The following is a 23,349-nucleotide window of genomic DNA, read 5'->3' on the forward strand; positions in this document are numbered from 1 at the left end:
ATCTTACCCTAGCCTGTAGGTGAGTGCTCATTTGCCGTAGTCATGGGAGGGAACAAAAGAACCCAGACATGGAAAACAGAATCAATCATCAAAGCCTGGTTATTCCTGTGCACAGTGGTTCACCACCCCGCCACGTCTATGCATAGATTTCCTCTCAGTAGCACTGAACACCAAGCCATTCTTTGTGCTTGCTTACTGGATGACGACCAAATGCTTGATCATTTCCATTATTATTTGTGGGATACAACCTCTAAATCAAACATAATGTTCCGTGTGCCGTCCTCAATCAAAATGAGATAAAATGTCAACGTTTTCCTTGCACAAGCGTAACACGACGCAACATATGAATTACATAAAGGCATCAATTATCTGGAGATATCCACGCCACACTGAACCAGGGACCCGTTGAGAGACAGAGAGAGAGATGAGCTGTGATATTTTAGTATTTATTAAGAACTCCAATTAGCTGCTGCCGAGGCGGCTACTCTTCCTGGGGTCCAAACAGGAAACTATACAAGAAATCTCATCATAGAGATTGTGTGTGTGTGTGTGTGTGTGTGTGTGTGTGGTGTGTGTGTGTGTGTGTGTGTGTGTGTGTGTGTGTGTGTGTGTGTGTGTGTGTGTGTGTGTGTAAAGAGGGAGAGTTAAGTGTTTGTGTATGTGTTACTGTGTTATAAATGTGTGTTTATACTCTCTTTCGATGCTCGACCACCGATTCTCAGACGGAGCTACTGCAGGATCAGGATCAGGCCTTCAGGGTGTTTCTTGTCCTCAAGCTAAACATCCGACTGCCCAATGGCAGCGGCGTGGGTTTGCGGAAAGAAACGCTGGAAGTTCTCTTTATGAAAAACCTTGAGTTTTGTCTCATGGCTCATCAAGGGAAAATGCTCACTAGGGCTGTGGCAGTCACGAAATTGCGTCAGCCGGTGATTGTCAAGCAAATAACTGTCGGTCTCATGGTCATTGACCGTTAATTAACATAAACACATTTAGCATCTCCTGGCTTCCACACATATCCTGCAAGCAATTTTTAAAAGTCTAATAAATCCATGTAATGAGGCATACACCTTCACAATAAATCCATCATTTATTTTAGACAGGTCTAAAGAAGCATGATATGAAGAAAAGAAGAAAAGAAAAGCATACTCTGAATTGTCCTCCATAAGATGGAGCTGGAGACGATGGCAGACGTTTTAGGTGCCCCCAGCCGATTGGGTTTTTGTTCGTTTATTTGTGTTGTTTGTAACTTATTTTTGTACTTATTTTGTACATAATGTTGCCGCTACCGTCTCTTATGACCGAAAATAACTTATAGACATCAGGACTGCAATTACTCACCAAGGAATAGCAGAGGAATTTCCTTTCATGAACTATAGTATGCAAGTATAAACACCATGGGACCATGTAGCTGTCATACCGCTGAGGAAGGAGATGCGTTCTGTCTCCTAGAGATGAACATACTTTGGTGTGAAAAGTGCAAATCAATCCCAGAACAACAGCAAAGTACCTTGTGAAGATGCTGGAGGAAACAGGTATGAAAGTATCTAAATCCACAGTAAAATGAGTCCTATATTGACATAACCTGAAAGGCCACTCAGCAAAGAAGGAGCCACTGCTCCAAAACCGCCATAAAAAAGCCAGACTATGGTTTGCAACTGCACATGAGGACAAAGATCGTGCTTTTTGGAGAAATGTCCTCTGGTCTGATGAAACAAAAATAGAACTGTTTGGCCGTAATGACCATTGTTATGTTTGGAGGAAAAAGGGGGAGGCTTGCAAGCCGAAAAACACCATCCCAACCGTGAAGCACGGGGGTGGCAGCATCATGTTGTGGGGGTGCTTTGCTTCAGGAGGGACTGGTGCACTTCACAAAATAGATGGCTTCATGAGGCAGGAAAATGATGTGGATATATTGAAGCAACATCTCAAGACATCAGTCAGGAAGTTAAAGCTTGGTTGCAAGTGTGTCTTCCAAATGGACAATGACCCCAAGCATACTTCCAAAGTTGTGGCAAAATGGCTTAAGAACAACAAAGTCAAGGTATTGGAGTGGCCATCACAAAGCCCTGACCTCAATCCTATAGAACATTTGTGGGCAGAAATGAAAAAGTGTGTGCGAGCAAGGAGGCCTACAACCTGACTCCATTACACCAGCTCTGTCAGGAGGAATGGGCCAAAATTCACCCAACCTATTGTGGGTAGCTTGTGGAAGGCTACCCAAAACGTTTGACCCAAGTTAAACAATGTAAAGGCAATGCTACCAAATACTAATTGAGTGTATGTAAACTTCTGACCCACTGGGAATGTGATGAAAGAAATAAAAGCTGAAATAAATCATTCTCTCTGCTATTATTCTGACATTTAACATTCTTAAAATAAAGTGGTGATCCTAACTGACCTAAAACAGGGAATTTTTACTCGGATTAAAAGTCAGGAATTGTGAAAAACTTGGTTTAAATGTATTTGGCTAAGGTGTATGTAAACTTCCGACTTCAACTGTAATTTGCAATTGATAGGCTGATATTTTCACCCATCAGATTATTCTTGATTTAACCTTGTCTTTTTTTAAATCTTTTTTTTATTGAATATCCGAAACATACAGTATACTTGCAGTGAATCCGCTCAACAACTACATCATACCAGTCATCCAACAGACTCCCATTCATAGCGACACACAGAAGCATCCAGGGTCCATGCCCTGCTCAATGGCACGTTGACAGATCTCCCACCAGGCCAAAACACGTGAACCCGAACCCCCCAAGATCCCCCACAGTTCCCCAATAGCTGTCCCTCAACCATTTGAGATAAATAAAAACTACAATTCATTCCATTCCCCACCACCAAGAACCCCCCAATGCACCAACAACCAAGAGAATGAGCTAGTGAAAAAAAGGAAAACGACAGAATAAAACAGCAAACAACAATGCATTTTTTTTTAAAGAAATGACATCAAGGACAACTAAAATCATAACAGCAATGCCAACTGTTTGTGTGCATGTCTGGCACTATTACATGTACAGTATGTGTGTGTGTTCTTGTATGTGTTTATTTGAGTGACAGTGTGTGTATATGCATGTATACAAACACCTAAACAGCATCAGCCTCAGGCAAACCGGCATTATTTGTAAAAACACTGCCCCTCAGTGTCATTCAAATGTACTCTTGATTATGTTTATTTTAACCTTGTCTTTACAGATACTAAATAATATATGTGTGACATTAATTTTGATTTAGAATGGACGATTATCATGCACCTGTATCGAAACAGGAGCATGCAGGAAAAAATACATGTTATTTATGCACTTAAATAGCGAACGGAGGATGCTTTTTCCCGTGGTTTATTTTCATGACAGCCAGTTAGGCTCTATTCCTGTTGTAAATATAAGCAATGTGCTTAATATTAGGAAAGTTGAGAAATAAATATAGTAGGTCTAGCCTATAGAAAGCTGATAGGATCCTCCTCTTTTTATTAGCGGCCATCACTCTGTTTTCTCACTCAATTGCATAGCCTATAGAAATGTTGCGCAACATGAGCTCATGGGCTCTCATGAAGTGTTTGATTAGATTTTCGAATACATTTGCATTCATGTCAGAGTGATTAGAGGGACAATAGAGTGCTGAGTCCCTGGCAGTTAGCAAGTTTGATAGGCTACTAATGACCAGCAGCAGCATCAGAGCTTGGAGAAGCTGGTCATGTGGAATTTGACTGCCCTCATGACTTGTGACCGCCGGGGTGGCGTTCACTACAACAGCCCTAGTGCTCACATGTCACAACAAGACAGGTGTCTGTGTCATTTCATTTCTCAAACGGCATAACGACTGCATCTTGCCCACCAGCACCCCGGCTATACATACGAACTACCTATGCACTGGCTGAATAGGAACACAACATATGCACTTAGAATAAAATAGCCTTGCTCAAGGGCACAACGGCAGGAGATGGGAGTTCAGTTCCATTTTTTGCATTTCCCTGGCACAGGGCTTGAACCAGCAACCTTCTGCCTGCTGGTCCACCTCTCCATGGCTACTGCTTCAAAGTAAGGGTTTAAAGGCCATAAAGCAAGCATAACGGTACGCCATGAAGTCACAGGAGAAGGAAGAAGAAGAATTCCAAATAACTCACCTGGTTGACAGAGCTGTTAACTACAGCCAGGTCTAGACAACTTGGGAATCAGAGAGGATCAAGAGGCCTTAACCCGCCAAACAAGTTGAAGGGAAACTCACTTGTCGACCCATTGCAAAGCCAGTGGTGCAGCATTCAACACTTGTCATTAACCAAGGAGTCCAATTCTCCCCTTTAACCAAAAGAACACACCAACTTAAAGACAGACAGACATACAGACTGTCTATCTGTCTGGAGGCTGGACAGAATAGATGTAAGTACAGCAGACTCTGTCCAGACAGACGGACAGGCAGACAGACAGTGTTATTTTGCTGTATGATCGTGGAACAGCGTGTCTGGTTTAAAGAGCAGCACAGCTAATTAAAATATTCACAAACATTTCCCGGTAGAGGCAGAGTAGCGTCGGGAGTCGGAGTACGATGAGGCATTAAAGCAACTAGCTGCCACCAGCGCCCAGTTCGATGCAGCCGCCGAATCCGACAGAGGTGCCACGGTTACTCCTTCCCCTCTGCTTGGCTGCTAAAATTAAGACTTCTAAAAATACAGCCTGCCTTGGCTGAGGCTTGGAGAACTGACACATCCATATGCATGAGAACCGTGTTCCGTCTCCACTATGTCTGTTAGCCATGGACAGGCCATCTGCTCTGCTCTGCAGTGCTGAGCCTGAGTCCCAGGACAGATCTCCGGGACACGTGACAGACTGAGCTATAAGGAGTCATGTGTACTATCTAATGATAGGCAATGCCCCCATGCCATATGGTGGCCTGGTCCAGTGGGGGAATACCAATATGATCACAATCTGGCCTAAATGGCCATGTCCTCCTATAATCTCTACCAAGCAAAGCCAGAAGAGGACTGGCCACCTAACAGTCTAGTTCCTCTCTAGGTTTCTTCCTAGGCTCCTGCCTTTTCTAGGGAGATTTTCCTAGCTACTGTGCTTCTGCATCTGCAATATGCTTGCTCTTTCGGGTTTTAGGCTGGGTATCTGTACAGCACTCTGTGAAAACTTCTGTTGTAAAAAGGGCTTTAAAAAATAAATGTGATTGATTAATTGACTGACAATGTGTCATGGAGGTCAATACTACTTGTCTTACAAGTACTGTGTGTGTGGGCAAGTTGGTGTATGGCTATGTGTGTGGGGGTGTTTCTGGTTTCTGTTTGTATGCACAGAGCAGGTAAACTACATGTGTGTATGTGTGCTCAGACATACCTGCATGTGTGTGTGTGTGGACCCGCGAGCATATGTGTGTGGCTATATCTAGGCCTAAATGCTGTCACGTACCTGTTGGATGAAGACCTGTGCTCCTCGGGGGCTGAGCAGTAGGATGGCCCGTCTCAGTGTGTCCCTGTAGCGGTTGAGCTCCTCTGTCCTCATGGTGTTGAAGAGGTTTGAGAAGACCTTACTGATGTTCCTGTCCACTCTCTGTAGAGATACGTCCAGCCCCTGCCGAGATGTCTGGTCCAGGAAACCCTGTAGGCCGCGGATATCTGAGGGGAGGGAGGAGAGGCGGATGAGTGGGGTTGGACTGACTGGACTCAGAAAACCCACTGACTGAACTCGGAAACCCCTCCATCCTCCTGCAGATCCCTATGAGTAATTGAAGGATAATGTATAATTAGGCATCCATTGCACTTTCCACTCAGATTCCCCTTTCAATGGCATATTCCAAATCAAAGTTTATTTCTCTACGAGCACTGAATACGTAGACCTTAGAGTGAAATGCTTACATACAGGCCCTAACCAACAGTGAGATTTTCAAGTAAAAAATAGGTATTAGGTGAACAATAGATAAGTAAAGAAATAAATACAACAGTAAAAATACAGTGAAAAATAACCATTAGCGAGGCAATATACAGGCACTGGTTAGTCGGGCTAATTGAGGTAGTATGTACATGTACTATAGGTATGGTTAACGTGACTATGCATATATGATAAAGGGAGAGTAGCACTAGCGTAAAAGAGGGGTTGGCGGGTGGTGGGTGGCGTGACACAATGCAGATAGTCCGGGTAGCCAATGTGCGGGGGCACCGGTTAGTCGGGCAAATTGAGGTAGTATGTACATGAATGTATAGTTAAAGTGACTATGCATATATGATAAACAGAGAGTAGCAGCAGCGTAAAAAAGGGTTTGGGGGGGCAGTGGAAATAGTCTGGGTAGCCATTTGATTACTTGTTCAGGAGTCTTATGGCTTGGGGGTAAATACTGTTGAGAAGCCATTTGGTCCTAGACTTGGCGCTCCGGTAACACTTGCCATGCGGTAGTAGAGAGAACATTCTATGACTGGGGTGGCTGGGGTCTTTGACTATTCTTAGGGCCTTCCTCTGACACTGCCTGGTGTAGAGGTCCTGGATGGCTGGCAGCTTAGCCTCAGTGATGTACTGGGCTGTTCGCACTACCCTCTGTAGTGCCTTGCGGTCGGAGGCTGAGCAGTTGCCGTACCAAGCAGTGATGCAACCAGTCAGGATGCTCTCGATGTTGCAGCTGTAGAACCTTTTGAGGATCTGAGGACCCATGCCAAATCTTTTTAGTTTCCTTAGGGGGAATAGACTGTCGTGCCCTCTTCACGACTGTCTTGGTGTGTTTGGACCATTCTAGCTTGTTGGTGATGTGGACACCAAGGAACTTGAAGCTCTCAACCTGCTCCACTGCAGCCCCATCGATGAGAATGGGGCATGCTCGGTCCTCGCTTTCCTGTAATCCATAATCATCTCCTTTGTCTTGATCACGTTGAGGGATAGGTTGTTATTCTTGCACCACCCGGCCAGGTCTCTGACCTCCTCCCTATAGGCTGTCTCGTCGTTGTCGGTGATCAGGCCTACCACTGTTGTATCATCTGCAAACTTTATGATGGTGTTGGAGTCGTGCCTGGCCATGCAGTCATGGGTGAACAGGGAGTACAGGAGGGGACTGAGCACGCAGCCCTGAGGGGCTCCAGTGTTGAGGATCAGTGTGACGGATGTGTTGCTACCTACCCTCATCATGGGGGGGGCGGCCCGTCAGGAAGTCCAGGATCCAGTTGCAGAGGGAGGTGTTTAGTCCCAGGATCTTTAGCTTAGTGCTGAGCTTTGAGGGTACTATGGTGTTGAACGCTGAGCTGTAGTCAATAAATAGCATTCTCACGTAGGTGTTCCTTTTGTCCAGGTGGGAAAGGGCAGTGTGGAGTGCAATAGAGATTGCATCATCTGTGGATCTGTTTGGGCGGTATGTAAATTGGAGTGGGTCGAGGGTTTCTGGGATAATGGTGTTAATGCGAGCCATTACCAGCCTTTCAAAGCACTTCATGGCTACAGACGTGAGTGCTACGGGTCTGTAGTCATTCAGCAGGATGCCATAGAGTTCTTGGGCACAGGGACTATGCTGGTCTGCTTAAAAGATGTTGGTATTACAGACTCAAGCAGGGACATGTTGAAAATGTCAGTGAAGACACCTGCCAGTTGGTGAGCACATGCCCGGAGCACATGTCCTGGTAATCCATCTCACCCGGCAGCCTTGTAAATGTTGACCTGTTTAAAGTTCTTACTCACGTCGGCTGCGGAGAGCGGGATCACACAGTCATCCGGAAGAGCTGATGCTCTCATGCATGCCTCAGTGTTCCTTCCCTCGAAACGAGCATTGAAGTGATTTAGCTCGTCTGGTAGGCTTGTGTCACTGGGCAGCTCGCAGCTGTGCTTCCCTTTGTAGTCTGTAATAGTTTGCAAGCACTGCCACATAAGACGAGCATCGGAGCCGGTGTAGTACGAGTCAATCTTAGCCCTGTATTGGTGCTTTGCCTGTTTGATGGTTTGTCTGATGGCATAGCAGGATTTCTTATAAGCTTCCGGGTTAGAGTCCTGCACCTTGAAATCGACAGCTCTACCCTTTAGCTCTGTGCGAATGTTGCCTGTAATCCATGGCTTCTGGTTGGGGTATGTACATACAGTCACTGTGGGGACGACGTCCTCAATGCACTTTTTGATAAAGCCAATGACTGAGGTGGTATATTCCTCAAAGCCAACGGAAGAATACCAGAACATGTTCCAGTCTGTGCTAGCAAACAGTCTTGTAGTTTAGCATCTGCTTCATCTGACCACTTTTTTATAGACCGAGTTTCTGGTACTTCCTGCTTTAATATTTGCTTGCAAGCAGGAATCAGGAGGATAGAATTGTGGTCAGATTTACCAAATGGAGGGCGAGGGAGAGCTTTGTATGCGTCTCTGAGTGGAGTATAGGTGATCTATAATTTTTTTCCATCTTGTTGCACATTTAACATGTTGATAGAAATGAGGTAAAACTGATTTAAGTTTCCTTGCATTAAAATCCCCGGCCACTAGGAGCACCGCCTCTGTGTGTGCGGTTTCTTGTTAGCTTATTTCCTTATACAGCTGACTGAGTGCAGTGGCTGACTGGTGGTAAATAAACAGCCACGAAAAGTATGGATGAAAAGTCTCTTGGCAAATAGTGTGGTCTACAGCCTATCATAAGATACTCTACTTCAGGTGAGCAAAATCTAGAGACTTCCTTAGATTTCGTGCACCAGCTTTTCTTTACAAATATGCACAGACTGCCACCCCTTGTCTTACCGGAGTGTGCTGTTCTATCTAGACGGTGCAGTGTATATCCCACTTGCTGAATATCCATGTCATCATTCAGCCACGATTCCGTGAAACATAAGATGTTACAGTTTCTGATGTCCCGTTGGTAGGATATTCATGATTGTACCTCGTCTAATTTATTGTCCAATGATTGCACGTTGGCAAGTAATATTGACGGTAACGGCAGCTTTCCCACTCGCCTTCTGCGTATCCTTACGAGGCACCCCACTCTATGACCTCTGTACCTGCGTCTCTTTCTCTTGCCAATGACGGGGATGTTGGCCTTGTCGGGTGTTCGAAGTACGTACTGTGCATCCTGCTTGTTGAACAAAAAATCTTTGTCTAATCCGAGGTGAGTGATCGCTGTCCTGATATCCAGAGGCTCTTTTTTTGCCGTAAGATATGGTTGCAGAAACATTATGTACAAAATAAGTTACAAATAACGCGAGAAAAAAAACACAGAATAGCACAATTGGTTAGGTAAAACTGCTGCCATTTCTTCCGGCGCCATTTTACAATATTTTGACTAAATGTAAAAGTAAATGTAATCTTGTCACTGTGATCGTTTCAACATGGTGCTTCTATTGTTAACCCATGACTTAGAATATACAAATAATGCATTCTCTACATGCTGACAAGGACTGTAATATACATAAATACACACAAAAAACACCATGTTTTGAACTTTTGCAGTGTTTTGGCTTGAATAACAGCAGAACAGAACTGAGCAACCCGGATCCCACACTGTGGAGTAAATTGCCTGCCTGCCCATCTCTGCTGTAGGCAGTTCAGTGAGTGTTCAGCTGAGGGAGAGTTGTGGAGGAGGCATGGGTAAATCAATGCTTACTTTATTGTGTTCTCAGGGCTTCTTACTCACAGTCCTAGCCTATGGTGGGGCTCTTGTAGCTAGCACCAAGGCCCCCTATATACAAGTCATCTTCCTTTGTCTAGAAGTCACAATTCAGCCCAGAATAGAGCGGTTTCATTGCTAGTATTACATCTTATTTGCATCATGTTGAATGCTCTTCTTGGTGTTATAACTTCTTCAGCTATCACCCAAGTGAGAAGTTTGAAATGTCTGGGAAAGAGAGTTGTGTGGTGACAGGTGGGTTAATTAAAAAAATCTCTCCTTCTCCTCTTATCTATTTGGACTATCATGTGCCTTGTAGTGAGTTATGTTTGGCTGTCTACAGTACTCATATGCTGCTTCCTCTCTCCGGAGTGACAAAAACTGTGCTTAGTCTATGTTTCCATGGTGAAAAAGGAGATAATACCAGGTATTCTCACCAATGCTGGTTGTTGTAGTCTCTACAAAACAACCACAAACTACAAGCATGTCTCTCGCAATTACGTGTTGTTGATTCATCATGAAGGGTACAGTTAGCAGTTCCTTGTGGGGGATGCATTCCTCGTCAGCGAGAACCTGGAAATGATCAGTATTAATCAAGATGCTAGCAGCACTTATTGGCTTGAGTAGGAGATTACTATGTCATACATATGACTGCTAATATCTAATCCCTTTTCTTCCTGTAACCCCTGCAGGTAGCACTTCATGCCTTGCTGTGACACTCATTACACTGTGCAGTTTGCATGTTTTTATTCCTGTTATTTTATACCGTATGGATATTGTGAGACTTAAGGTTTTCACTTATATTTCACGTATAGGTAATATCAAACAGGACTGAAGTACTGTAACTCAACACCTGCAAATATAGAGTGATACATACTTTATGGTGGACCAGAATCGGGGGGAAACCCCAGAAACTGCTCCGTATCATTCAAAGCCTAACTGCGGTGGGATCGAGAAATCCTTGTTTATGAAAATTCTAGATTAGCATTTTCCTCACTTTTCCTCAACTAATCCCTACAGATTACAGGCCAAATCTTTTGTCGGCTGCTCAGAGAGTGGCAGCAATGGGCTCCACAAAGCTGCCTCGCCTCGCCTCAAGGACTTCAGCAACAGCTGCTGTGGTCCCAGTGAAATTCAACTAAGACACGTGGGGGGAGGGGGGGGGGGGGGGGGGGGGGGGATCATAACAAGTAGCATAAGAGATAACCAAAGAGGAGCAGGGGAGCAAATCCCATCAAAGAGGGCCCATCTCCAGTCATCTCTCCACCGGCGGGTAACAAATTAGATTTTACAGGGGATTTTATTCTCTGTCACTCTGGTAGCTCTCTCTCTCATAGCTCTCTCTCTCACACACACACTCTGTAATAGCTAACACTCTTTCTTTCTCTCTCTCTCTCAATTCAATTTCAATTCAATTTAAGGGGCTTTATTGGCATGGGAAACATTTGTTTACATTGCCAAAGCAAGTGAAATAGATAATACACCAAAGTGAAATAAACAATAAAAAATTAACAGTATTCATTACACGTTTCAAAAGAATAAAGAAATGTCAAATGTCATAGTATGTCCATATACAGTGTTGTAATGATGTGCAAATAGTTAAAGTACAAAATGGAAAATAAATAAACATAAATATAGGTTGTATTTACAATGGTGTATGTTCTTCACTGGTTGCCCTTTTCTTGAGCAAACAGGACACACATATTGCTGCTGTGATTGCACACTGGTATTTCACCCAATAGATATGCGAGTTTATCAAAATTTGATTTGTATCTCTAATATGGTCATACATTTGGCCGGAGGTTAGGAAGTGCAGCTCAGTTTCCACCTCATTTTGTGGGCAGTGGGCACATAGCCTGTCTACTCTTGTGTCACGGATCCCTCCAGAACTTTCATCACACACACCTGTCCCCTATTTCCACTGATTAGTATTTGTATATATGTGCCCTTTGGTTTCCATGGTCTTGTCTATTATTGTTACAATGTCCGTTGGTGAGTGTGAGTACCTGTGCTGTGTGTTTTGGGCAATCGTGCCCTTGTGGATTGCGCAGATGATTACGGGTTTTGTCCCGTGTGTTAATCATTGTGCGCGTGTGTATTTATTCGAGGTACTCCTTGCTCTTTTGTTTGGGTTTCAACCCTGTGTTTTTGTTACGTGTTTGTTTGGTCTTTGTCCCCGTGCCTTTACCCAGCACGTTGTCATTTGGGCTGAATAAAAAACCCTATTACGCATTCCTGATAATAAACAGACCCTCTCCCACCCACAAAGGGGGGAAGGAGGGAACTGCCGGGTTGACAGCTCACATCCGGTTGTACATTTAAGCAAGAAAGAACTCTCTCTCTACCCTTTAGTATCAACCAAAGGAATGCCTTTGTCTGCCTTTGCCCAAAACTCTAATGTCCAAAAAGTGATAATGAAACAATATTTCAAATGTAACAATGTGGGAAGTTGTCAGTGAGGAACTATGGAAAACGAATGTCATATTGTTTTTCATTTTGTGATGTTATTAAAAACTGTGTAGACCAAATACTGTAACTTGGAAAGGATACCCCTTTATCTGTCAAATTTTCATCCAATATGATGTGAATACAATATGAAAAGTGATGAAGCTATTTGTGTTAAGATAGGAATGTGATTTTAGTTTTCTAATGAGATAATAGTTTTTGATAACCTTTGCACATTAAGTAGCCACACCACGAGTGAGGTCAGAGAGCTTGTCAGCATGACGGAACGTCCCTTTTGAGCAAGAGTGCATAAAGGCTTGGAAGAGTAATCAACCTTTAGACAAGGCAACGTGAGGCAGAGAGCTGCACGTTTGGAATGGTTGATGCTTTGAAACTCAACAAAGAAATCAACTCACCTTCCTTTGGACCAGAAAGATGAAGAGCTGCAGCTCATGTCCATCGTGGTTTGAGTCCTGAATACAAACACGAGGAGGAAGTGGCGAGAAGCTCACCTCAGACAATCACTGGTACCGCTAAGTAGCTGTTCTGAGGAATGAACAACCCAAGGAGACTGGACAACTAAGAAGAAGGACATTGTGACCTCTGGTGGACAATCAGAGCATGTACAAGTGGGCCTCGGAAAGGCCCCACAAACATTCCAAGAAGGCTTAGTTCCGACAGAGAAACGGCGAACGGCATTCAACACGTAAATATATTCATTATTTCTTATTCCAAACGGCCGGCGGACTGTGTGCAAGGTATATGATTAATGTGAGGACAGTTCTAGAATGTATCCACGTTAAGTCTCCTGTTTCTTTCTCTCTCTCTTCCCCCCTCTCCATCTGTTGTAACAAGCCGTCATATCTTGTCAGTCCACTAGGGACCGTTGTCTCATGTTAGTGTGTGTGTGTGTGTGTGTGTGATTTCTGTGTTATTATTTAGTTAGCTAGTAAATAAATGATTAAACCAATTTGTGTACTACTGAATAATGCACAAGGCTGGGGTTTTTGCAGATCCAAGAAGGTTACGATCGTTCAGAATGAGTATTTGATAAGAGGTAATGATTAATAAAATGACTGTTTATCGATGAAATAGGTATAGACCTTATAGAGTATAATTTGGGAGATGGTTACTCTCTGAACAACTTCTTCTGTGGTGCCCCAAATCCTAATGAGCTAATTGTTACATGATTAATTATAATCGGGTAACAATTAAACATAAATAAATAACAGTCATTAGATTAATGAAAGTAAAGTCACGACACATTCTAGTTTGCTCTGCTTTTTTGCAAATTCTTTCCAATGTGTCAAGTAATTCACTTTTTGGTTTCTCATGATTTGGTTGGGTCTAATTGTGTTGCTGTCCTGGGGCTCTGTGGGGTCTGTTTGTGTTTGTGAACAGAGTCCCAGGATCAGCTTGCTTAGGGAACTCTTCTCCAGGTTAATTTCTCTGTAGGTGATGGCTTTGTTATGGAAGGTTTGGGAATCGCTTCCTTTTAGGTGGTTGTAGAATTTAACGGCTCTTTTCTGGATTTTGATCATTAGCAGATATCGGCCTAATTCTGCTCTGCATGCATTATTCGTTTTTTTTTACGTTGTACACATTTTTCAGAATTCTGCATGCAGTCTCAATTTGGTATTTGTCCCATTTTGTGAATTTATTTTTCATTATACACTCTCTAGTAGCTAACCAGTCCTCTCTCTCTCTCTGTTTCTTTCTCCTTCTCTCTGCTATCCCCTCTCTCTCTCTCTGTGTCTTTCTCCTTCTCTCTGCTATCCCTCTCTCATCTCTCTCTCTCCTGCTCCTATGATTTCTTCTTCCTTCTGCTGGCCTTTTCATGGTCTATGTGAGTCATCATGAAGGCTGCTACTACCGCGTGAGGAGAGCACACACACACATCCACCAGCATGCACAGGAACACGCACACTACCCCCAAACACACACACAGAGACCTCCTAGGTGATGAGAGGTGCTGTGTGATACAAGCTGACAGCCCAAATATGGGCTTTTGTGTAACAGTGCTGCTGCCAAAGCGATGGATCGAGACAAAAGCATGCATGAGAGGCGACTATGTGATGTCCTATTGCAATCATTCAGCCCTCCTTTCAACACTGCACGACATAGTCAAATGAGTCAGATGATGTCATTGGATGGGTTGTATATGTAATCATAACATGGCTACAATAGAAAAAGGAAACAACCAAACATGCCATCACACAATCATCACACTCCGCAAGGAGATGTGCAAGACAGAGGAAGTCATAGCATTGCAAAACTAGGCTTCACATTCGAGGAGGGGATATGTTGTGTCATTCTTTGCCACTGGCAGCCTAGAGGAACTTCAGGCTGACCCCAGGCACAAAGGCTTCAGAGGAGGGATGGAGAGATGGAAGGATAGAGGGATGGAGAGATGGAAAGATAAAGGGATGGAGAGATGGAAGGATAGAGGAATAGAGAGATGGAAGGATAGAGGGGTGGATAGAGGGATGGAGGGAGGAAAGGATGGAGGGATCAAACTAGTAGGGGAAAACAGAACAGCTCATAGGATGATATCACAAGCCGTAGTTGATGTAGGGTTTAATCTGTTAGAGGTTACATCACACCTCGTGACTTATGAGTGGGGCGTGGCATGAGGTGATAAAATGAGGTTATAAGATATACAAATATAGCAAATATTGTAACTGTGGGGTCGCCATGATCTGATTACTTTGATCTGAAAGGGTTGGTGTGTGTGTCTGTCTTTCATTAATGTGTGTGAGTGTGGGGGGGGGGGGTTGTTTGTCTGATTAGTTTAGGCAATCAAGGCTGAGAGGCTGTATCTATTGATAGGAAGTCCTGCTCTTTGTGTCATGCTCTGTGATCAGACAAATATTCAGACTTGATGGTTGTAACAGCAGAGAGACAGCAGGGTAGGTGTCAGGCCATGGTGCCCCAGAGTCTGGGGTGGAATTGTGGGGTGGGTGTGTTGTTAAAAAAAAAATGTTGGCGTAAGCAGCATGAGTCCATGGACCGATCCTCCCTGGTGTCAACGGTACAAGCTGATGGCAGTGGTGTAATGGTGTGGGCAATGTTTTCCTGGTCCCTTGATACCAATTGTGCTAAATGTGAGAAAAAAGACTTGGTACTTTATATAAGCCGCACCCACTGAATTAAAAAAACAAATATTATTTTGAACATAAATAAGTCGCACATGTCTATAAGCCGCAGGTGCCTACCGGTACATTGAAACAAATGAACTTTACACAGGCTTTAACGAAACACGGTTTGTAACAAAAATAAATAGGCTTTAACGAAACACGGCTTGTAACAAAAATAAATAGGCTTTAACGAAACACGGCTTGTAACAACAAAAAAAAATATTAGCAGTAAACAGTAGCTTACCAAGAAAGTCATTGGTCACTATCTTCCTCCTCCTGTGCACTGAAACCATCTCCTTCGGTGTCGGAGTTGAATAGCCTCAGAATTGCTTCATCCGATATTGGATCGTTTTCATTGTCTCTTTCGTCACTTTCATCCGGAGGCAAATCCCCCGCTGAGCCCTCTTCAACATGCAGCAGTCCAGCCTTTCGAAACCCGTTGATGATAGTGGATTTTTTGACAATGCTCCACGCTGTCAGGTCCCACAAATTTGAAAGCGGGAAAAATCCATATATTAGCCGCGTCATTGTTTAAGCCGCGAAGTTCAAAGCGTGGGAAAAAGTTGCGGCTTATAGTCCGGAATTTACGGTATATGTATTTGTGTTTTTCCATGATCGGTTGTTTATAGATATGGATTTAGTTTGTAGCATGTGTTACAATTGCATATTTCTTTGGGGGGGGAATATGTTCTGAGCATACTTTCATTTATATATTCCTTTTTAAAATGTTCAGTCACAGGATGCATGTCAATAAGAAGTAATATTACTGTGTCGTATAACTTTACAATGTGCAGTTACATTACTCCACATAGCTTTATAGGAATCAGTTCCTAATCTACATAAACTTCTTCATGTTGGCCAAGTTTTTGTATTTCAACATGTAACATATTTCCCAGTGTTTTCCACTACACATCTTGGGGATAATTTTTACCCACTCTTGGTTTTTGATGGATACGACATGAAAATACGTTGGCTATTATAGCAGCCCCAATTCACATGTTTTTACTCCAAAAATAAGTTTTTACATGGGAGTGAAATATTGTTTATATGTTAAACTGTTGAGAAAAAACCCTATGGTGAAGCAGAGAGACTGATGTTTTATACTACACATATCCAGAAGGCTTGTCCTGGCAATAACCAAGAAGCTTTATACTTTTAAAGGATGTTACAATATAGATTTTTGTTATCAAGATATGTCAGCACTGTACTACTACACTAATACTATATTGTAACATACTACTATCCAAGATGGTAACCCTTTACACGTACCCGTATACGGGTTGAAAATGACAGATTTGGGAACTAATAAGCACCTAAACTGGATCGCAGTGGCTGTACAGTACCATGATATAAATGACGTCAGAACTCAGGCTCTGCACTTCACAGCACTTTACGGGATTTGATTGACAGCTGTTCTGAATTTGAGCACTGCACGTGACAGAAGTTGCCCAATTAGCCGGAGGGAGGGGGCAAAGTTCTCGTCACGTGTGGTGCTCAAGTTCAGAGCGGCTGTCAATCAAAACACGTACAGTGCTGTGAAGTGCAGAGCTTGCCGAGTGCTGGAATGAGAGCAAATTTTGCTCCAATCCCCACAAAGGACAACGATTTTAATTATGCCACAGTGAGACTCACATAGGATGTTTTTTATGTGTAGATGCATTTTATTTTCTATATCCTGCTGTTTTGAAGAATAATTGTGACTTATACATTTTTATCTCTGCTGACAGGTGTGACATTTTGCCTTTAGGAGACATATTTTTCTCTTTGTGGATGAGAGATTTTTGCTATTGAATATCCATAAAAACACCTGGTATGACCTTTCAGATAGCTGTGAGTAATGAGCAGAGATTGGACCAGAGGAAGTTGGAAGGCAGACGATGGAATTCAATAGAATAGAAGCCGCCATACAAAGCCACCAATGTTGATGCTGTGTTGTCATTGACAAACCACTGCCTGTACACCTGCACACACACACACACACACACACCACACACACACACACACACACACACACACACACACACACACACACACACACACACACACACACACACACACACACACACACACACACACACACACACACACACACACGGTTCTTTTTCTAAAACTGGAAGGATCTATCTAGCCTGAGTGCCAGTCTGTTTGTGCTACCATGCCAACTCCTTGTCACTCGTTGTCATGCCAATCATTTTAGTTTTGCTTGACAATGACAGCATATAGGCAAGAGCACAAACAGATCTGGGACCAGGCTACAGAAGGAGACAACAGATCTGGGACCACGCTATAGAAGGAGACAACAGATCTGGAACAGGCTAGGAATAATCTACTCTTAATCTTCAAATAATATTTTTGCAGGAATCTCCTTGCGAATGATTTTGCTGAAGATTGTATCTCCGCCGGCCTGGGCAACCTGAGCTTTTGCTATCTGGGCAACCTGAGCTTGGGCAACCTGAGCTTTTGCTATACCTGTGAAGAGCTATTTATTAGTGGTCCTTTGTAACTCAGTTGGTAGAGCATGGCACTTGTAACACCAGGGTAGTGGGTTCGATTCCAGGGACCACACATATGTAAAATGTACATATGTACACGACTGTAAGTCGCGTTGAGTAAAAGCAGCTGCTAAATGGCATATATTACTTAATAATCTATTTTTTCTCTCTCTTTTTTTAAAGCCATTCTGTTATTGTGTATGACCATAGGAAAAAGAGCTGTGTGCGTTTCAATGTATTTTGAGTGAGAACAGTTGCTCTCTGGGCTCAGCTCAGTCTCTTCACAGTGTTGAAGTATGAGGCTTGGCTGGAGAGAGCAGCTAGCAAACTCTGTCCTGGTCCTGCACTGTCCAATCTGTCACCACCATCTGCCCTCAGGGCAGAGAAAATAACCTTGGAGACAAGAGTTGTCATCTCTCTGTGATGTCATCCGTCTGTCTAAACGCCTCGCACTTCACTGGCCGACTGAGGAGAGAAAGAGGGAAGAATCGCTCACCATAAAAAAGGTGAAGAGAAAAGATGAGGGAAAAAAAGAAGGGAAGCACCTTGGACAGCCAATTACCTCGCGTTGGAGAAATGCTACAGAAATGCTACCTTTTACAAAAGCCATTCTCACACGTCCTGGAAAACAATTACACTCACAAGAGCCATGGCAGTAATGTGATGAGCATGTTCTGGAATGGTGGGATTTAATTTTGTGATTGTTTAAGTTAATAGTGTGTTCTCTCCTTTGACTAAACAAGTATTAAATGCAAAATTGCTCACACTGTCACGTTGTATAATGGTAGGAGACAGGCGCAGGAATACGTAATAGGGGGTTTAATTTCTCCACCCAAAATAAAGTACGTCATGTAAACGACGGGGACGAAGCCCAAAACAAACACGTATATGTATAACACAGGGATGCAACCCAAACAAAAGAGCGAGGTGTAAACCTGTAAATAATACACGGGACAAGACCCGTAACAACAAGTGTGCAACAGAACACAGGTACTCACAAGGCCAACGGACATGGGGACAACAATCGACAAGGACAATGGGGAACAGAGGGCACATATATGCACATACTAATCAGGGGGAATGGGAACCAGGTGTGCGTAATGAGACAAGACTGTCCGGGTTTGGTGGTAATGAATACAATTCAGTGACGCCTAGAAGGCCGGTGACGTAGACCTCCGGAGCTGGTGAACGGAATGAACAGCAGTACAGGGGGGATCCGTGACAGTACCCCCCACTGACGTGCTTCCCCAGCAGCGGGACGACCACAGAGATGCGGTGCAGGTAGGTCAGGGCGCCGACGGTGAAAATCCCTGGTCTGCGAAGTCTCCAGGATGTCCACCTCAGGAATCCGGCATCGTTCCTCTGGGCCGTACCGCTCCCAGTCGATTCCAGGACTTCCCGGACCGAGTACGCCGGACCTCCCTTGATGTCCAGAGGAGGAGGTGGGGTGTCACTGGGTCCGGCCTCAGCGAGGGGACCAGGCACCACTGGCCTGAGGAGAGACATGAAAAGTTGGGTTAATGCGGTAATCAGCAGGGAGACGCAAACGGTACGGTACCTCATTAACCCTCCTCAGGACTTTAAACGGCCCCACAAACCACGGGCTCAGCTTTCAGCAGGGCAGGCGCAGGGGCAGGTTCCGGGTGGAGAGCCAGACTCCTGGTGAGAAAACAGGTGCCTCACTGCTGTGCCGGGTGGCCTGTAAATTGTGCCGACGCAAGGCCCGCTGGAGATGAGTGTGCACAGCTTTCCAGGTCTCCTCAGCTCGCTGAAACCACTCGTCCATGGCAGGGGTCTTGGTCTGGCTTGGATGCCAAGGTGCCAGGGTTGGCTGATACCCCAAAACACACTGGAAAGGAATGAGGTTAGTGGAGGAGTGCCGGAGGGAATTCTGCGCGTACTCAGCCCAAGGTAGAAAATCCGCCCACTCCCCCGGCCAGTCCTGACAGTAACACCTCAGGAGCCTGCCCAATTCCTGATTGACCCTCTCCACCTGCCCATTAGCTTGAGGACGGTACCCGGAGGTGAGACTGACCATGACCCCCAGACGTTTCATGAACGCTTTCCATACGTGTGAGGTGAACTGAGGGCCACGGTGTGACACAATGTCCTCCGGGATCCTGTAGTGCCGGAAGGCTTGCATAAAAAGAGCCTCCTTGGTTTGCATGGCTGACGGGAGCCAAGGCAGGGGAAGGAGGTGGCAAGCTTTGGAAAACAGGTCCACAACGACAAGAATGGTGGTGTTCCCCTGGGAGGGGGGAAGGTCAGTGACAAAGTCCACCGAGAGGTGAGACCAGGATCGTTGTGGAACCGGCAGGGGAAGGAGCTTTCCATAAGGGAGGTATCTGGGTGTCTTTGACTGGGCACAGATGGAGCAGGAAGAGACGCAAACCCGGGCATCCCTAGCCAAGGTGGGACACCAGTACTTCTCAGTCAGGCAGTGTGTGCCCAGGTAAGGAGGTGGTCCCGCACACCCGTGGGCACGTAGGCACTGTTCTCCGGGCACAGTGCAGGTGCGGGTTCCTTGCGCATGGCCTGGCGTATGTCGGCGTCCACATCCCACACCACTGGTGCGATGATACAGGACAGAGGGATGATGGGGATCTCCTCTCCATGCCTCTCCTCTGCATCATAGAGGGAAGACAGGGCGTCTGCCTTCACGTTCTTCGAGCCTGGCCTATAGGAAAGTGTGAATTGGAACCTGGCAAAGAATAGAGCACACCTGGCCTGTCTCAGGTTTAGCCTCTTCGCTGCCCTTATGTACTCCAGGTTGCAGTGGTCTGTCCACACAAGGAAAGGGTGTTTGGACCCCTCCAGCCAGTGCCTCCACACTTCAGAGCCTTCATGACCACGAAGAGTTCCTGGTCCCCTACGTCGTAGTTCCTCTGGGCGTGGCTCAGCTGCTTGGAGTAGAAGGCGCAGGGCCGCAGCTATAGAGGTCTTCTAGTGCGCTTGGACAGCACTGCCCCGACTCCTACTTCGGAGGCATCCACCTTGACAATGAAGGGGAGTGAGGTATCAGGATGTACCAGCACAAGAGCAGTGGTGAAGCATGCCTTCAGTGTCTCGAACGCCCACTCCGCCTCCGCCATTCAACAAAGCCGCTGGGGACCTCCTTCTCAGCAGGGAGGCAAAAGGAGTGACCCCTGTGTTGAAGCCCCGGATGAACCTCCAGAAATTGTTGGCAAACCCCAGGAATCGCTGGACTACTCTCACAGAGTTGGGGATGGGCAATGACCTGATTGTGCTGACGCGTTGCTCCTCCATTTCCACTCCCTCTGTGGATATGAGGTAGCCCAAAAAAGACATGGACCGCTGTAAAAACAAACATTTCTCTTGTTTAACATATAGATCATGCTCCAACAGTCTTCCCAGCACAGACCTGACTAAAGAGACATGCTGGGCTCAGTCAGCAGAATAGACCAAAATGTTGTCTACATAAAGCAATACGCCCTGTCCCAGCATGTCCCGAAACACTTCATTAATAAAGGCCTGGAAGACTGAAGGGGCATTAGACATGCCAAAAGGCATTACGAGATGCTCACCTGCACGAATGCGCACCAGATTGTAGGCGCTCCTCAAGTCCAGTTTCGTGAAGTACTGCACCCCATGCATTTGTTCAATGATGGTTGGGATGAGGGGTAAAGGATAGCTGAACCTAACGGTGGCTTAATTCAGTGTTTGATAATCAATGCAGGGGCACAGTCCCCCATCTTTCTTCTTAACAAAAAAGAAGCTTGAGGAGGCTGTTGACGTAGAGGGGTGGATAAAACCCTGCTGGAGGCTCTCCTGTACGTAGGTCTCCATGGCCTCGGTGTCCGCATAGGAGAGGGTATAGACGTGTCCTCTCAGGAGGGCTGCGTCAGACAGCAGGTCAATGGCAAAGTCCCAGGGGTGATAAGGAGGCAGGGGTGTAGCCTGGGTCTTAGAGGAATCCCGATGCAGATCCTGGTATTCCTCCAGTAAATCCACTTGAGGGGCGTGGTCCAGACTTTCCGCTGAAGTGGTGTTGACAGAAGGAGATTCCCGGCAGCTCCGGAATCAATCAGAGCTAACAGGAGTGAGGGGCTAGGGTATTCAGGGAATTTAATGGGAAACACACTGGTTGAGTTGACAGAAAAGGAGGGGAGATCTTGCATCCCACCTTGGTTGGAGCGGATTATTCCCTGGCTTGTCACCTCCTCGCCTATTAGTGGATAGAGGGCAGATCGGGGAGAAATGACCCCTTCTCCACAATAGGAGCAGAGGCCCAGATTCCTCCTTCTCCTACGCTCTGCCTCGGGCAAACATGCAGAGCCCACCTCCATCGGCTCTGGCCACAGAGCAGGTGTAGCCATGGGCTCCGGATTCCATGCAGGTCTTCATCGGGACCGCAGGAGGTTGTCCAACCGGATTACCATGCTGATGAGCTGGTCGATTGACAGGTTGTCATCAGGGCAGGCTAAGTCCATATGTACCTCCTCCCGCAGTCCGCTGTGGAACACAGTGATCAGAGCCGACTCGTTCCATCTGGTGGAGGATGCGATGGTCTGAAACTCCAAGGCAACCTCTGAGACTGTCCTAGATCCCTGGCGTAGTCGGAGTAGGCGCCCCCCAATCTCGGCCCTCCACAGGATGATCAACCACTGAGCGGAGGAGGAGGGTGACGCGCTCGTAGGACTCGACCTGCAGCACCCCAGTCCAGGCCACGTCTGGTCTGTACAGGTCGCATTGCAGAAGGAAGCCCTTGCATCTCGCTGGCGCACCATCAATGCGCTGCAGGAGGGATAGGGGTATTCCGCTGACCGCCTCAGATGGGACAGAGGCAGGTAATGGTGGTGTGGTGGCTGGTGCCGGAACAACCCTCCAATGCAGGATGGTTGCCAGCACGCTGTCCATGGCGCTGCCGAGTCTGGAGTGACGGTCCTCGTGATGCTGGACTGTCTCTACGATGGTCGCCAGCTCGGCCTTTCCCTTTGTCTCGATTTAGATCGGTCGATAATTCTGTCACGTTGTATAATGATAGGAGACACGCGCAGGAATACGTAATAGGGGGTTTTATTTCTCCACCCAAAATAAAGTATGTCATGAAAACGATGGGGACGAAGCCCAAAACAAACACAGGGTTGCACCCCTTTTTACCCTCAGAACAGCCTCAATTCGTTGGGGCATGGACTCTACAAGGTGTCGAAAGCGTTCCACAGGGTGCTGACCGCATGTTGACTCCAATGCTCCAAGTTGGCTGGATATCCTTTGGGTGGTGGACCATTCACACAGCATGAAAAACCCAGCAGCGGTGCAGTTCTTGACACACTCAAGCCAGTGTGCCTGGCACCTACCACCATACCCTGTTCAAATACACTTAAATATCTTGTCTTGCCCATTTACCCTCTGAATGGTACACATACACAATCCACGTCCCAATTGTCTCAAGGCTTAATAATCCTTCTTTAACTTGTCTCCTTTTCTTCATTTACACTGATTGAAGCAGATTTAACAAGTGACATCAATAAGGGATCATATCTTTCACCTGGATTCACCTGGTCAGTCTGTCATGGAAAGAGCAGGTGTTTCTAATGTTTTGTACACTTAGTGTATATTTTCCCTCTACATAAACAACCCTTGAGACTGTACAACACCCAGATACCATGTAAGCGTCTTAACGTTTTCCAGTTATGAGGAGGGGAAGCTAGTTAGTGTGGCTTTCCACGAGGTCATACACAACACTAATTGGTACAAACACTTAAAAA

At 45.5% G+C, this 23,349-nt stretch overlaps 1 protein-coding gene across 2 annotated transcripts in view; it reads right to left on the reverse strand.

Annotated features, from left to right (window-relative positions):
* The window catches only part of grid1b (glutamate receptor, ionotropic, delta 1b), a 433,677-nt gene that overhangs the window by 162,753 nt on the left and 247,575 nt on the right, over positions 1-23,349 (reverse strand). For both annotated transcript variants that reach the window (XM_014158350.2, XM_014158349.2), the window contains exon 4: positions 5,406-5,611. In XM_014158350.2, coding sequence (XP_014013825.1) covers positions 5,406-5,611 — 206 coding nt within the window. The remainder of the gene's footprint in view (positions 1-5,405; positions 5,612-23,349) is intronic.

This window comes from Salmo salar, chromosome 19 (genome assembly GCF_965601325.2).
Source record: "Salmo salar chromosome 19, fSalSal1, whole genome shotgun sequence".
NCBI lineage: Eukaryota > Metazoa > Chordata > Actinopteri > Salmoniformes > Salmonidae > Salmo > Salmo salar.